This window comes from Ambystoma mexicanum, chromosome 1p (assembly GCF_040938575.1).
Source record: "Ambystoma mexicanum isolate Mex_15411 chromosome 1p, UKY_AmexF1_1, whole genome shotgun sequence".
Classification (NCBI taxonomy): domain Eukaryota; kingdom Metazoa; phylum Chordata; class Amphibia; order Caudata; family Ambystomatidae; genus Ambystoma; species Ambystoma mexicanum.
This window is the reverse complement of record NC_090921.1, coordinates 1,109,869,749-1,109,884,547: the sequence shown is the minus strand read 5'-3', so window position 1 is coordinate 1,109,884,547 and position 14,799 is coordinate 1,109,869,749. Positions and strand designations below refer to the sequence as shown.

General features: G+C 47.4%; 1 protein-coding gene and 1 long non-coding RNA gene across 4 annotated transcripts in view; one reads left to right on the top strand and one right to left on the bottom strand.

Annotated features, from left to right (window-relative positions):
- Positions 1 to 979: 979 nt before the first annotated feature.
- On the bottom strand, positions 980 to 13,529 carry LOC138448847 (uncharacterized). Its single transcript, XR_011260168.1, has 2 exons — positions 13,462 to 13,529; positions 980 to 1,353 (listed from the first exon to the last, which is right to left on the bottom strand). It is a non-coding gene; the product is annotated as an uncharacterized lncRNA (long non-coding RNA).
- LOC138448811 (uncharacterized) overlaps positions 13,530 to 14,799 on the top strand; it is a 1,325,760-nt gene continuing 1,324,490 nt past the window's right edge. Inside the window, exon 1 of one of the 3 annotated variants that reach the window (XM_069604722.1) lies at positions 13,530 to 13,992. In XM_069604722.1, coding sequence (XP_069460823.1) covers positions 13,888 to 13,992 — 105 coding nt within the window. In that variant the 5' untranslated portion in view covers positions 13,530 to 13,887. The remainder of the gene's footprint in view (positions 13,993 to 14,799) is intronic. The other 2 variants (XM_069604724.1, XM_069604723.1) reach the window with 2 other exon arrangements.

Genomic DNA, 14,799 nt, shown 5'->3' with positions numbered 1-14,799 from the left:
TGGTATGTGTTACTGTTTTGATGCTGTGCCCAGGTCTCGGCCTCCAGTAGGGGTATGCAGGTCCCCAACGTCTCGACGCGGCCTGCTTTGGGGCAGCTGATGTTGTGCCTCTATCCTGCCGCGTCCGGAGCAGCCTGCGGTCTTTCGGCCTCCTGATCTGTGGGTCGACTGCTTGCGTGTTGTCTGTGCTCCTGTGCAGCACAGGCCGTATCCCTCTTCCCCTCCGGTGAGGCACAATGCGGGCTTCCCCCCTCTCTGTTACCGAGGCTCCCTCCTCTGCGGCTGTGTCCCAGTTACAACATGTAGCTCGAGGAGCGGGATCTGCGTAGTCACCAGTTGGCTGTTCGTCGCTGGTGTCCGGGGCACAGTTACTCGCCCGTGCGCCACTCGAGGGGTTCGTTGAGTACAGGGTGCGGATTTATGTTCGCCACTGTCTTCTCCGTGTCTTTTTGGCCGGTTGCCTCGATTATGTGCTTTAATCCGCCGCAGACCGCTAGTCCGTTACGGGCGCCGCCATCTTGTGAACCGTAGGGGGCTTCCCTTCGCACACTTCATTTCCGCACTGTGCGGGTCCGTTTATTCCCCGGAGGCAGCGTCGGGTGTCGGAAAACAGTTCCCCTTCCAGCTGCTGCAGCGTTTATTACGATTTGTTGTCGTTTGCCAGAGTTAAGCGGTCCGTAGCAGGATCGTGGGCAGGAGCGGTGGCGGTTCCCGTCTTCACGCCATGCACGTCGGCCGCGCCCCCCCATGCACACATACTAAGACGAGGAAGAGGGACGTGGAGGTAATGTTGCAGCATCTCGGATTTACATACAAATGCATACTGTTGATGTACTGTTGAGGGCCCTCAACCATGTAAACTATGCTTAACCATGGGTGGCATGAATGAAACAAACATATTTTTGATTTATTACAATGAAGATTACCCCTGCTAATAGCACACAGAGTCTTGATTCTATTAAAGATAGGGAGCCAAGCATTATGCTTCATCATCATTTATTTCCCCTCTCCAGCAGTTTCCACAATAACAATTTCAACTTTCCATCTGAGTAAAAAACACTTCTTTTTTTTTTTACTTTTTCAAACCAGAAACTACATTTCCCTTCAGTCCTAGGCCAACTGTAGTCCCAGAGTCCTGGCCACGTGACCTTAGTCCAATCACTTCCTGTTCTCTCCCTCTTCTTTGACTGCTTTCCAACTGCAATCTGACTGAAACCTGAACTGACAACTAGACCACCATAGTCTCTGTTTCTTTAATTACTCTGCTGAGCTGCTCTTCCGCATTCCAACTTGTGGTCTTGCTCACTACCTTTCGCTTTCCAGGGTGATCTCAACTGTTCTTCTGATCATCTCCTAATAACAGAAACAATAGATCATGTTAGGGGGGCGGATACACACCCTATTATGGGAGAGAATTAAGGTAAGCACATTAATAAGCACTTTAATAATATCACATTACTGTCAGGAATGTGGGCTGGCAAAGGCGTGGTGTGTTCAAATATGCCTCTTAAGTCATACGGACTTGGAAACTACAGTTCCCAGCATGCCTGGTGCTTTTTGGTAGTTCTGCACGCGCGCGTCCTGCCAGCTGTCTTTAATTAAGAACAGCTTTTAAGCAGGCAACAGCAGTGTGCAGGTGTGGCTTATTTTGGATGGCAGTTGGAGACAGGCGGGTCGCGTGTGAAGCGGAGCAATGTCAGCACAAACACTGAAACTCGGCACGGCCGCGGTCTGAATCAGGAAGGCTCGAGGTTGCCGATAGACTCATTGCATTCCGTGCATCGTCTGGGAAGTCTCACCGGGCTCCCCAGACCAAAGCTAAGTATTTGTGAACCGCATTGTGATTACATGCCTACTGAAGGGTGTCGGGAGTGATTTACTGCTGATCACTTACTGTCTGGGAGGTCCCGAGAGGCTCCCAGATCTAAGTTAAGTGTAGCACATTCATTTCATGTACTGATGGGTGAAGCTTGTGTGCGTGTGTCAAGTTACCCTTACATCCTGCATACTGTGACCTCGTAATTTGGGGCGTTCTAGCATACGGCTGTGCAACGGAATGTCCACGGACAAAATGCAATATGATATGCCATATTAAAATGTTTGTTAATCTTCATTAGTGCAGTGAACTAGGGGGAAGTACCATTTATGTTTGTATGAGGCTTTTGCTGCCCGTAGGGCCATGTGTAATGTCTAATCATTATGTGTGTCTTCATCACATTGCTTGATTCTATGTTTTCTGGTGAACCTGCAGGGTGTAGTACACGTATTAAGGTGTGCTATTGGGATTTGTGGCAAAACCAGTAGCACCAAGTGCATCTAAGTGGTTACATGTTAGATAGGGTAGGGCTCTTTCCTGGTGTTTCCCCGCTCCCATCCAACTTAGGATTTCCTTACCCTTTTTCCGGTGTTCCTAAATTCCCCTTTCCTGTCCACAACCTCTCCCTAATCCCTCTTCCCCCCCATTGGCTGCCACGTGGCAATCTGTTTTCTATATCAGACGCCTGTGCCAACCACGGTGGGAGGGTCGAGTTCATTCGGCTTCCCTGGTTCGGGGGAGAGTGTCGATCTCTCTTCCTTCACGCCATGTGTGTTTGTGACAATTACATTGAAATGGATCAACGACTCCCTGCGCTATTAGCAGGGGTAATCTTCATTATATGTCAAGACGGAGGAGAGCATTAGGTTTGCTCAAAGCTTCTTACCGCTGACTGTGCTACTGCGTGAACAGGTTTAAAGTAATGCTCTAAAAGTGGTATCACTAGCCCAATCAGCCGCCCTTAGAATATCTTGCAAAGTCGCACCCTGGATCAGCGCCTTCAAAGCCATTGCACCTCTAACCGAATGTGCTCCGAACTTAGTCATATCTATACCAGCTAGGTGCATCACCTCTCTGACCAATCTTGCTATGGTGGCTGTTGCTACACCCTTGTGTGGCTTTCTATGCGCTATAAGCAATTGGGTCGTCCCCATTGGTCTCATTTATGCAGTTCTACACTCATATTCTCTTATTCACGCTGCTACACACCACTTAGGATGTTCTTGCATATATGGGTAAACTATCGTTGAAGAGTCTGTCTTCGTTCTCCTCGCTAGGGGAAAGTCACGCATTCTGGCACATATGTTTTCCTATTCACATCTAGTGCTCTGACGTCTGCTACTCTTCTACATGATACCATACATAACAGCATTGCCAATTTTCCTGAAAGTTGCTCTAATGACAGGTTCTTGTTTCCGGGCCAGTTGTCACGCCCCGACGTGTTTTGAACACACCTCACAAAACACACTCTCCCCTGAAGACTTGCCAGCAAGGAATGGGACAAGGTCAACGACGCAGAGTTTTGCCATCTCAACACTGGTTTCCATTCAATCGGTGGCAGTTGCCATGGAGACGTGCCACGGGCATTTTACAACGTCTCCGTTGCCGGCAACTGAGAGCTCCTCCTCAACACGCTCGATCACGTGACGGTTGACGGAGTCATGTGATCACCAGTCAGCGTTCAAAAGGGACGCGCTGACTGCCTTCAACGCTTCACAGCTGATCCTGTTGGGCGTGTTACGGATTACGGACTAAGTGTGCTACTATTGACCTCGGATTGAACTTTGGACTCTGATTTGGCTTTTTCCCTCTCGGTACCGTGGTTTGGAACTTTGCCTCTACTGGATTCGACCATATTTCTGTCCCTGGATTGCTATCGGATTATCCTTTGTCATGAACTATGTTCTTGGACTACTCTGATTGATCTACGTTTTCTGGCTTCTACGTCAGGTGGTGATTTCATCAATCTTGTCATCCTTGCTGGTTGCTTCTGACACATTTCGTTACATCTTTATTAAGTCCTGACCAACTCTTAAGGGTAAGCCCTATTCCAGACTTATTATACAGTCACATGCAAATCTGGGGTTCCGTGTTTTGACCTAATCACGTGTTTTCTTTACAGCGGTCATCGGGGGCACCTTCCGGCATCTACAGGCATTCCTTGTTGCGGCTGACGAAGATCACCACCTGTGGCCTCAAAGACCGCTCGGAGCAGTTATTTTTCTGTTTGCCCGATTGGTACTTGGGGACAGAGGTTCCATCGGCTACACGACCATCAAGTCTTGACAGACTGTGAACCCATCTTTCTGGTCGTTTAGACGATGGAACCTACTGCCGGGGACCCTGTGGCTGCTCTAATGCAAGCTGTTGCATCCCTTAGAACCGAAGTAGCGGCTGCTACTACCGCGATACATCATCGTCTAGATAATATCCAAAGTACCCGCAACCCTCTACCGGCAGATGCTGAATTTGGGGATCAGGCAACACCACCACCAGTTCCCTCTATACCTCCTACCCCACCTACTCCTGTGGTGTTACCTACACAGTTTCCATTGGCACCTCCGGAGAAATTTCAGGGTGATCCTAGAAAATATCGCACTTTCATTAATCAGTCTAAACTTCATTTTCTTTGCCGACCACTGGTGTTCCATGATTCCACCACAAAAGCAGCTTTTTTGTTATCCCATTTGACCGGGGTTGCAGCTACCTGGGCTAATCCTTTTCTTGAGAACAACCATCCAGCCCTTTATGATTTTGATCTTTTGGTGAGTGAATTGGCCAAGGTTTTTGACACCAGGTACAAAGCCCAGTCTCGGGATCTGGAGCTCTTAGAATTATCCCAGGGCAGACAAACCTTAATAGAATACATCACACGCTTTAACCAATTATCAGCTGAGACTTCATGGCCCGAAAATAAGAAAGCTGTGGTATTTTACAAAGGCCTGTGTAACACTATGAAGGACGCCCTTTCTGTAATACCTTCCCTTCCCGATGCATATCCTGAACTAGTAGACTTAGTTCTTCAGGTAGACGCTCGAAAGACTGAACGTCGGGCGGAATCTGGCTTCTCAGGTAAATCCTTGCCCTCTCCACCGGATGGTACAAGTGAACCCATGCAAATAGGTGGTCTACGAAGTCCCATCACTCAGACCGAAAGGGAGCGTCGGAGAACCGACAATGCATGTTTCTACTGTGGACTCAGTGGTCATTTCGTCAAAGAATGCCCAAGACGCCCAAAAAACAAGACCTCGGGTTTTCAGAAAGCTCGTCCTTGAATATGGGGGACAAGACGAGCTTGATTCACAACCCCAGAGTTCCTACTTTCGGCCCAATAAGACCAGTGGTCGTTCAAGCAGTTCTTCATCCTGAAAGGGAGTGTTCACACACAGTACATATAGTTATTGATTCAGGGGCCACTGGTTGTTTTATTGATATACCTTTGGCCAAAACATTGAACCTTCCGTTAGTGACCAAGGCACATCCCGAGCCAGTCCAAACAGTGGACGGTTCCTCTCTCACTTCTGGTCCAATTAAACAACAGACTGCCCAGATGGACGTGATCATTCAGGGAAACCATAAAGAACAATTGTCTTTTGATTTGATATCCACACCACAGTTTGGAATAATCCTAGGCCTCCCCTGGTTGAAAAAACATAATCCCCTCATAGACTGGGGTACGGGACAGGTTTCGTTTGAATCGGACATTTGCCAACATTTTTGTCTATCGGAAGGGGAAGCAAACAATCCTGCGAGAGCACTTGGGGCCCTACATTTAGCCCCTGATGGGGAGAACGGTACATCTGAAACAGCTCATACAGTGGGTGCCACATTGTCAGGAGTACCCTCAGAATACCATGATTTTCATTCGGTATTTGATGAAACAACAGCTGAGATACTGCCTCCTCACAGACCGTATGATTGTTCTATTGAACTAATCGATGGGGCATCGCTTCCCAAGGGACGCATATATTCATTATCACCATCTGAAGAAACGTCCCTTAAAGAATATATACACCATGCACTACAGTTAGGACACATCAGGCCTTCCTCATCACCCGTTGCCAGTCCCATTTTCTTTGTTCCTAAAAAAGAAGGCGATCTCCGTCCCTGTGTAGATTATAGACGCCTGAATGCAATTACCATTAAGAACCGTTATCCTATTCCACTCATCTGTACCCTGTTAGACAAGTTAACCAATGCCTCCATCTATACTAAGCTGGACCTCCGGGGAGCATATAATTTGGTTCGTATGCGACCAGGGGATGAGTGGAAGACTGCCTTTTGCTCTCGCCAAGGATTATATGAATACCTGGTGATGCCTTTTGGCCTTTGTAATGCCCCTGCCATTTTCCAACGACTGGTAAATGACATATTTAGTGATATTCTGGATGTTTATGTCGTAGCGTATTTGGACGACATATTGATATTTTCTCAAACATTAGCTGAACATGTCATTCATGTTAGAGAAGTACTCACTAGACTTAAGAGGAATTCACTTTACGCTAAACCTGCGAAATGTCTGTTTCATACAGCTGAAGTGGAATTTCTGGGTTTCCATATTTCACCGGGGGGACTAACAATGAATCAATCCAAAGTTCAGGCTATCACAAATTGGCCAGTACCGGTTAATTTGAAACAACTGCAATCCTTCCTAGGGTTCGCAAACTTTTATCGAAGATTCATTGCGAATTTTTCCTCCATGGTCGCACCATTAACTGCACTGACCAGTCCTTCAGTACCATTTCTCTGGACTGATGCACATCAAACAGCTTTTGACTCCCTTAAAACCTCGTTCACCACAGCCCCAGTTCTGCAGCATCCAGACCCAGAGCTTCCGTATATAGTAGAAGCAGATGCTTCTTCTTTTGCTTTAGGGGCCGTCCTATCCCAGCCTTGTCCTACTACCGGAGCATTACACCCGGTGGTTTATCATTCCAGGAAGTTCACACCGACTGAAATTCATTACACGGTCACTGAAAAGGAACTATTGGCCATTAGAGACGCATTGTTGATATGGAGACACCATCTTTTGGGAGCAAGACATCAGACTATCGTCTACACAGACCATAAAAATTTACAGGATCTAGCGTCTTTGAAATGTGCCAATAGTAGGCAAGTTCGTTGGCACCTCTTTTTTGCTGCATACGATTTCATCGTCAAACACAGACCGGGTTTGTCTCATGGTAAAGCTGATGCTCTGTCCCGTTCACCTGGGGGAATACCTCTCCCTTCATATCCTGAAACTCTGTTAGGTAAAGGCCATGTTGTTTGTACCTGTACTCCATCACCTCCTATGTTAAAGGCCATACGCCAATGGGTTATACAACATCCTCAAGTATTGGATGATTGGGATACCATTATGCAGGATGGGTTGCCTTTCGTTCAAGGAAAATTGTTCCTCCCTACCAGTGACTCTCGTAACCAAGCCTTAGAATGGTCACACAATGCTCCAATCAATGGTCATCCAGGTCAGCGACGTACTCTAGACTTGTTGAAACGCTGGTGTTGGTGGCCATCGATGCGACGAGATGTGGAGACGTACGTTAACACCTGTTCTATATGTGCACAATGCAAGACCCGGAAGGGTCGTCCACTAGGGTTGTTACATCCATTGCCCATACCCCCGAAACCATGGCATACAGTATCCATGGACCTGATAACTGATTTACCACGAATACAAGGCTATGACACGATTTGGGTGGTTGTAGACTCATATACAAAAATGGCCCGTTTTCTACCATGTAAAGGCATTCCTACTGCTCCCTCATTAGCTCGTATGTTTTTTGAATCAGTTTTCTGTCTGTTCGGGTTACCGAATGTCATTGTATCAGACAGGGGATCCCAATTCACCTCACGTTTCTGGTTGGCCCTTACCAAACTACTAGGTATAGATGCTCGTTTTTCATCGGCTTATCATCCAGAAAGCGACGGGCAAACTGAGAGAGTTAACCAGGTCCTGGAGCAGTATTTGAGGTGCTTAACTTTGCAATTCCAGAACACCTGGTTAGATTCTCTTCATTTTGCGGAATTTTCTTATAACAACGCCCTGCATTCGGCCACTGGGTTTTCTCCGTTTTTTTCGCTCTATGGCCAACATCCTCGTACCTTGCCCTTTCCTGACTTGAAACCTGTCAATGTCCCTGTATCGAGTATCAGTACCCCTGCGGCAAATGATTGTGTCAGAGATCTCGCATCCATTCATTCACAAACCCTTGTCCATCTCCAGGAGGCTCAGGCATCTATGAGTTCTGCCGCTAACAAAAAAAGAAAAGAGGCCCCGTCATATAAACCAGGCGACCGGGTTTGGTTGTCTACACGGCATCTCCACATACCGGGTTGTCGTAAACTGCTGCCCCGTATAAAGTTTCTAAAGTTCTGAACCCGGTGGTCTATAGACTAGCCGTCCCCACTTCTTGGAAGCTACACCCTGTTTTTCACACATCTCTCCTTAAACCTTGTACTGATGATACACGCATTTCTTCTGCCCCTGGCCCTGTCCCTGTGGTTTCCCAGGAGGATTATGAAGTGAGCTCTATTCTGGGATCCCGGATGGTTAGGGGAAAGTTACAGTACTTGGTGGACTGGTTGGGTTATGGTCCTGAGGAGAGGTCCTGGGTCCTGTCCTCTGATGTCCATGCCCCGTTATTGGTGTCTAGGTTCCATCGGGAAAACCCTTCCAGCCCACGGGGTCGTGGGCCTTTGAGGGGGGGCTCTGTCACGCCCCGACGTGTTTTGAACACACCTCACAAAACACACTCTCCCCTGAAGACTTGCCAGCAAGGAATGGGACAAGGTCAACGACGCAGAGTTTTGGCATCTCAACACTGGTTTCCATTCAATCGGTGGCAGTTGCCATGGAGACGTGCCACGGGCATTTTACAACGTCTCCGTTGCCGGCAACTGAGAGCTCCTCCTCAACACGCTCGATCACGTGACGGTTGACGGAGTCATGTGATCACCAGTCAGCGTTCAAAAGGGACGCGCTGACTGCCTTCAACGCTTCACAGCTGATCCTGTTGGGCGTGTTACGGATTACGGACTAAGTGTGCTACTATTGACCTCGGATTGAACTTTGGACTCTGATTTGGCTTTTTCCCTCTCGGTACCGTGGTTTGGAACTTTGCCTCTACTGGATTCGACCATATTTCTGTCCCTGGATTGCTATCGGATTATCCTTTGTCACGAACTATGTTCTTGGACTACTCTGATTGATCTACGTTTTCTGGCTTCTACGTCAGGTGGTGATTTCATCAATCTTGTCATCCTTGCTGGTTGCTTCTGACACATTTCGTTACATCTTTATTAAGTCCTGACCAACTCTTAAGGGTAAGCCCTATTCCAGACTTATTATACAGTCACAATCAAATCTGGGGTTCCGTGTTTTGACCTAATCACGTGTTTTCCTTACAGCGGTCATCGGGGGCACCTTCCGGCATCTACAGGCATTACTTGTTGCGGCTGACGAAGATCACCACCTGTGGCCTCAAAGACCGCTCGGAGCAGTTATTTTTCTGTTTGCCCGATTGGTACTTGGGGACAGAGGTTCCATCGGCTACACGACCATCAAGTCTTGACACCAGTCCGCTAACAATTTCAGCACTACTGACCCATCCCATAAGGAGTCGTACTTCGGCTGTGGCAGATTTCTAAATCTTATTCCTTTAAGCAACCAAATGACTGCTATGTTCTCCCCTTTTGGTGTGTGACCCGCTGATATCGCTGAGCTGTACACTCCAATTGTTCTATAGGCTTTCCCGTCTTGAAGTAGCTCTGCTAAAAAGTTCAGTATCTCTACTAAAAGGGCTGAAATGGGATGAACACCTCTCCTTTTGCACCACCGCGGCCATCTGTTCCAAGCTGTGTCATAGCTCCTTCTAGTCGATGGTGCCTACGACTCTGCAATGGGGCTAGCAGTCTGCGCCGAAATTCCAGGGAGAAGCCAGCGTCTCCTGCTATCCTGCACGCCATCAGCGGGAGAATCCCCTTCACCCTCAGAGGATGATACGACCCAGCTGGGTCCGGGAGGTGGCTTTCTCCTGGCAGTAGTATCCTCAGGTAATTTGTCTATCACTATGTTGGGCCGGTTGCCAAATATGGCTCTCCAGTTCCAAGCTTCCATATTCTGTAGCCACCATTCTAATTCTGTCTTGGACTCTGGATCTAAAGGTACTAGTTGATGGTACCGTAAGCCCTGCTGTAAGGGTTTTATCTTTAGACGTCAAAGGGCTCGATAATGCAGGGGCCCTGTAAATATCGCTTGTATTGATGCTGCCACTAGGCCTCCCACTCGCGCTATTGTCTGGAGAGATATGACCGGTTTGCTGAGGCAACTCCTTATCTCCCTTTTTATATCTCTTACCTTACTTTTTTGGAAATTCCAGGGTCGCTGTCCTGGTGTCTATGACGAACCCTAGGTACTCTATCCTCTTCACTGGTATCACCTCTGACTTCTTTCGATTCACTAGGAACCCGAGTGAGGACAGGAGGTTCGCCACCCAGTTTGTCTGGTATCGGAGTGTGTCTGTGCTGTTTGCCATCAGTAGAATGTCGTCCAAGTATCTAATCCCTTTCTTCTGATTGCTGTAGCTACAGGCCTCATGAGTTTCGTGAATGCCCATGGTGCTGATGCTAGCCGAAAAGTCATTGTTGCAAATTGCCACAAATCGCCCTTCTCAGTTGAACACCAGGAAGGGGCTGTATTCTTCTTGCACTGGTATTGTTAGATATGCATCTTTTAAATCTATCCTCAAGAGCAAGCGCCCGGTCTGAGCGTATCTCTGAGCTGATGGGTCCCTTCCATCTTGAAGTGATGGTAAACTACCCAGCTGTTAATATCTTTTAAATGTATTACTGGCCTTACTTTCTCCTTCCTGTGTACAAAAAACATATTGCTTATAAACTTTGGAGCTGCCTTGCAAGGTTTTATTGCTTGCTTCTTTGTAGCTCTGCGTGTAGTGTCTCCCTCTCTGCTTGCGCTGAGACTAATGGGTGGGGGGGGGGGGTTGGGATTGCATTGGCATCTCTATAAATTCTATGTGCAGGCCTCTGGCTGTCTGTAATACCCAAGCATTGCTGGAAAGAGTGCTCCAGTTTTTCCAGACTCTCCTTGTTCTCCCCCCTACTGGTGGATCTCTCACCTGTGGGTAAATTCTATCCTCTTCCCTGGCCTCTCCTTCGCCTTCCTCTTGGGAAACGGCCTCTTGGCGGAAAGAAGGTTTCTGGCTGTTTGTTTTCCCAATATTGGGCTCTGTTGGACTGAGGCCTCCTGGAGGTTTGATAGCGACCGGTCGCTTGGCCTCGGTACCGACCGGTTCCACCAAAAACTCTTCCAGGGAATATTTTCTTTATAGAGGCTTGCGCCTTCTCCAGGGAGGTATAGGTTCCCATTAACTGCCTCATCTCCTTCCCGAAGGTCTCCCCGAACAACAGTCCTAGTTTGGGGTTTATTTTGAGGAGCAACCCTCTTCTGCGCTCCGATGAGATCGCGCAGTTAGCGTTTGCTAAGAGGCAAACTGCTCTCTGAGTCCAGTTACCCTGTGCCCTTTGCTTGCGGAGCCAGGTCCATGATTTTTGCCAGTGGTCCCGCTAGATCCAGGGCCTTTTCTCTGCAACTTCGCCATGATCGAACAATCCCTTTCCTGGGATCTCTGTTGGTCTTTGTCACGAAGGCCAACATCTTCGGGTCCAGCTCCGGGGCCTCTGCCACTTTCCCTGGCAGTTCCGGCTTCGGGCATTCTGCCCTCATCCTTTGTCTCACTTCTTTTTCTAGTGCTTTTCGCAACCTCTAGGTCATGTACTTAGTGACCCTTGGAGATGGCAACCACTCCGAAGACTTCGGATTACGGATGTCCTCCGGGTGGAACATAGCCACTGTCTCCTCTTCCTCTTCTATATTTTTGAGCTTCCTCAACCTTTTCTTCAGAGGCGGCAGTACCTCCTCTTCTCCCTCTTTGTTGGTCTCCTCTTATGAGGAATCCGGGGACCCAGTGGGTTCCTCTTCGTGGAATCTTTCTTCTTCGTCACCCATATTATCCTCCCCTGGGTAGGGGGTCTTGAGGCTTGGCGCTCCTGACTTAATCATGAATGCTTCACGCAGTCTCATAAATGCATCGGTAGCCTCAGGGACCTTAAGGTCTGCCCCGTCTGTCTGGCCCGGGGGTCAGAAGAGTTCTTGCTCTTCCGGGCCTTCATACACCCGAGGGTCCTCTGGCATTACCCTTGTGGACATGCTGGCTTTTGTTAGGGTGCTTGTCTCATTCTGGCTCAAAAATAGTTTGATTGTTTCCAACCTTTCTTGGAGGGGCTTGACCCCTTGAGCCACTGCCTCAATTAGTGAATCCGCCAGCACCTCTCTGAAACTATAGGCTCCTCTGAATAGGCTGCCTCTTGTTCCTCCTCACTCCATTCATATTCTGCCATCTTGTGCTGGTCAGTGCCTTATGCTACCTTCTCAGGTGTAGTGGCACGTCCACTTAACTCACTGATCAGTGTTGTTGAGGCTGCACCCCGCTCTGCAAAGCAGATGGCTTAATAATGCTCTCTGTGACCACTTGTATTAGTTTGCTTTAGCTGTGTGGTTTGAGCGTGTTCTTCTTCTTATAGCGCTTTAATTGCTTTGATTTGCCTTACGGGCGAATTAACACTGTGGATCCGTATTTCGGTTAACTAATATGCTGTCTCCGGTGTGTCGCGAGTCGAGTGTTATAATCCGCTCTCCTCCTGCATACCGGCTCCACCTACGCAAGGGAGGGGGCTCTCCTCCCCTGCCAATGAGCTTTGAGCTCTCTCCTCTGCCTTTTTCGGCAGTCACTAGTGTTCGCGAGCCGTGGCTCCGCCGCCCCCGGGGGAGTGGGCTACTATCTGCGCTACAGCGCGACTTCGGAAGGAATTCCTTCTTGCGGGTCTCCACAGAGATTAGCTCAACCCCCAAAAGGGTGGTGCTTGTGATGCAAACGAAAAGGCCGCGAACCCTAGTGTGCCAATAGTGCGGCACGGGGCCGCCGCCTCCTTTTACTTATATTACCAACTAAATTTCTCAAAAATCTGCTCTACGCTGCGCATACCAATTACAATGGGTGGGCAATGCACCGCGCGCTTTACTTCTACGTTCTGATAGTTTCCACAATTATCTCTTATACATAAAATAGCTGACTAGAAACGCAGTTGTCAAGTAAATGTACCTATCTCATGGAGAGCAGGAAAAGAAGAGGGAGAGGACAGGAAGTGAATGGACTAAGGTCACGTCGCCTGGATTCTGGGACTAAAGTTGGCGTCGGACTGAAGGGAAATAGTTTCTGGTTTGAAAAAGTAAAAAATAAAATTAATAAAAAAGTGTTTTTTACTCACATGGAAAGTTGAAATTGTTATTGTTGAAACTGCTGGAGAGAGGAAATAAATGAAGATGAAGCATAATGCTCACCTCTTTCTTGACATAAAATTAGGGTCACTTGAAGCTTTGCTTTAATAACGTGAAATGTAACTAACAGGACCTTAATAAACTATAACCCCGATTATAAACGCACAAGAAGGCACTTAAATTATTCCAGTCACAGAATCTATAATATCTACTGCTATGTTCGACGATCCATCACACATGATGACATACTTTAAAAAAAACAGTAGAAAATCCAAAATGGGTTGCTAACCGAAAGATTCGTAGCACGTACAGCTCCAACGGATATATTGCAACAATTCTGAAGTTAAAGGAACCAGGATACTGCGTAAACGTGATACATAAAGCGGTCTACAGTAGCTACGCATGCGCAAGAAAAAACTACTTATCCACAGGCGCCGATTTATAGAGCATTCAGTAACGACTGGGCACGCCCAGTTATGGTGATACTTTACTACCGCAATCCCTCAGAAGGAAGCTCTTAAGACACGTGTTAATCTTTTTTTTGTTTCTACTGTCACGCAGAGCCCACGTATTTCGCTCAGATCAGTGTCTTCTCTTTGAGTGGAAGCTGAAGTGTCAATGACATAAAGCCCACGACCAGGTGTTCTGGGCATGCGCAATCGGTTACACATGATTGGACATCCTGTCGGTGCTGGTTGAATATCTGAGGGGTCTCATGTACTATCATTGCCCGCTGCTTGTTTACGACCCAGAGAGTGACCTTTTATCTGGAAAATTCAATCGCAACAAGCCGATAATGTCCCGGCAGCGTCCAGAAAAGGTAGGTGCCGTTCTAAACCGGGCTAAAGTGTTTCCATGGGTTCCACCTTATATTGCTCCAATATGTGCTTTTCAGGCCTGCCACATCCAGTTATTTGTAGAAAATGTGTTTTGTTAGAATTTTCCACCCAGTCGCGAACGTGCTTCAAGGTACAGTCATCTATACTCTTATCTTCAATTTGAAGGGGGTGTGTCTGTGGCCACTGGCAGTGGAGGGTATGGTACGGGTCTAACGCTATTCTGAAGAAGTCTGTCATGTGGCGCTGGAACTAAGTCCTACTGGAATAATGCACATTCACAATGAATGCCCAATTAATGGCTAAACAATATATTTGTGGGAGAAGCACGATACTTTACTACACGATTAATGCTGACACGCAGTCGTGTCGTTTCACTCAAGTTAGGAGGATGCACAGTGGATCATTTCCTCCTCGTCCCAGTACTTACGTGTGAGAAGTTCCCGTCAGGAATCCATACTTGCCAACATTCTGCGACCAAAAGGATGTAGGATTTTTCAAGTTTCAAAAATAATAATTCCCATAACAATGACATCACAGGAAAATACAAAACATACATTTTTGGCACCATTGAAGCATTCTAAAATACACAACCCATCAAACAACACAACATGTAAAGATGCTCAAATGTAAAAAAAATATATAATTCAGAATGGTCACTTAACACCAAATTCAATTACCTAACTTCACAGAAGATAATCACACAGAGTTGGTAGGCAACGTTTGCCACTGCTATGTAGCAGCAGCCCAGGCAGTATGTATGTATTGCAAGTTGAACACTGAATGGCATT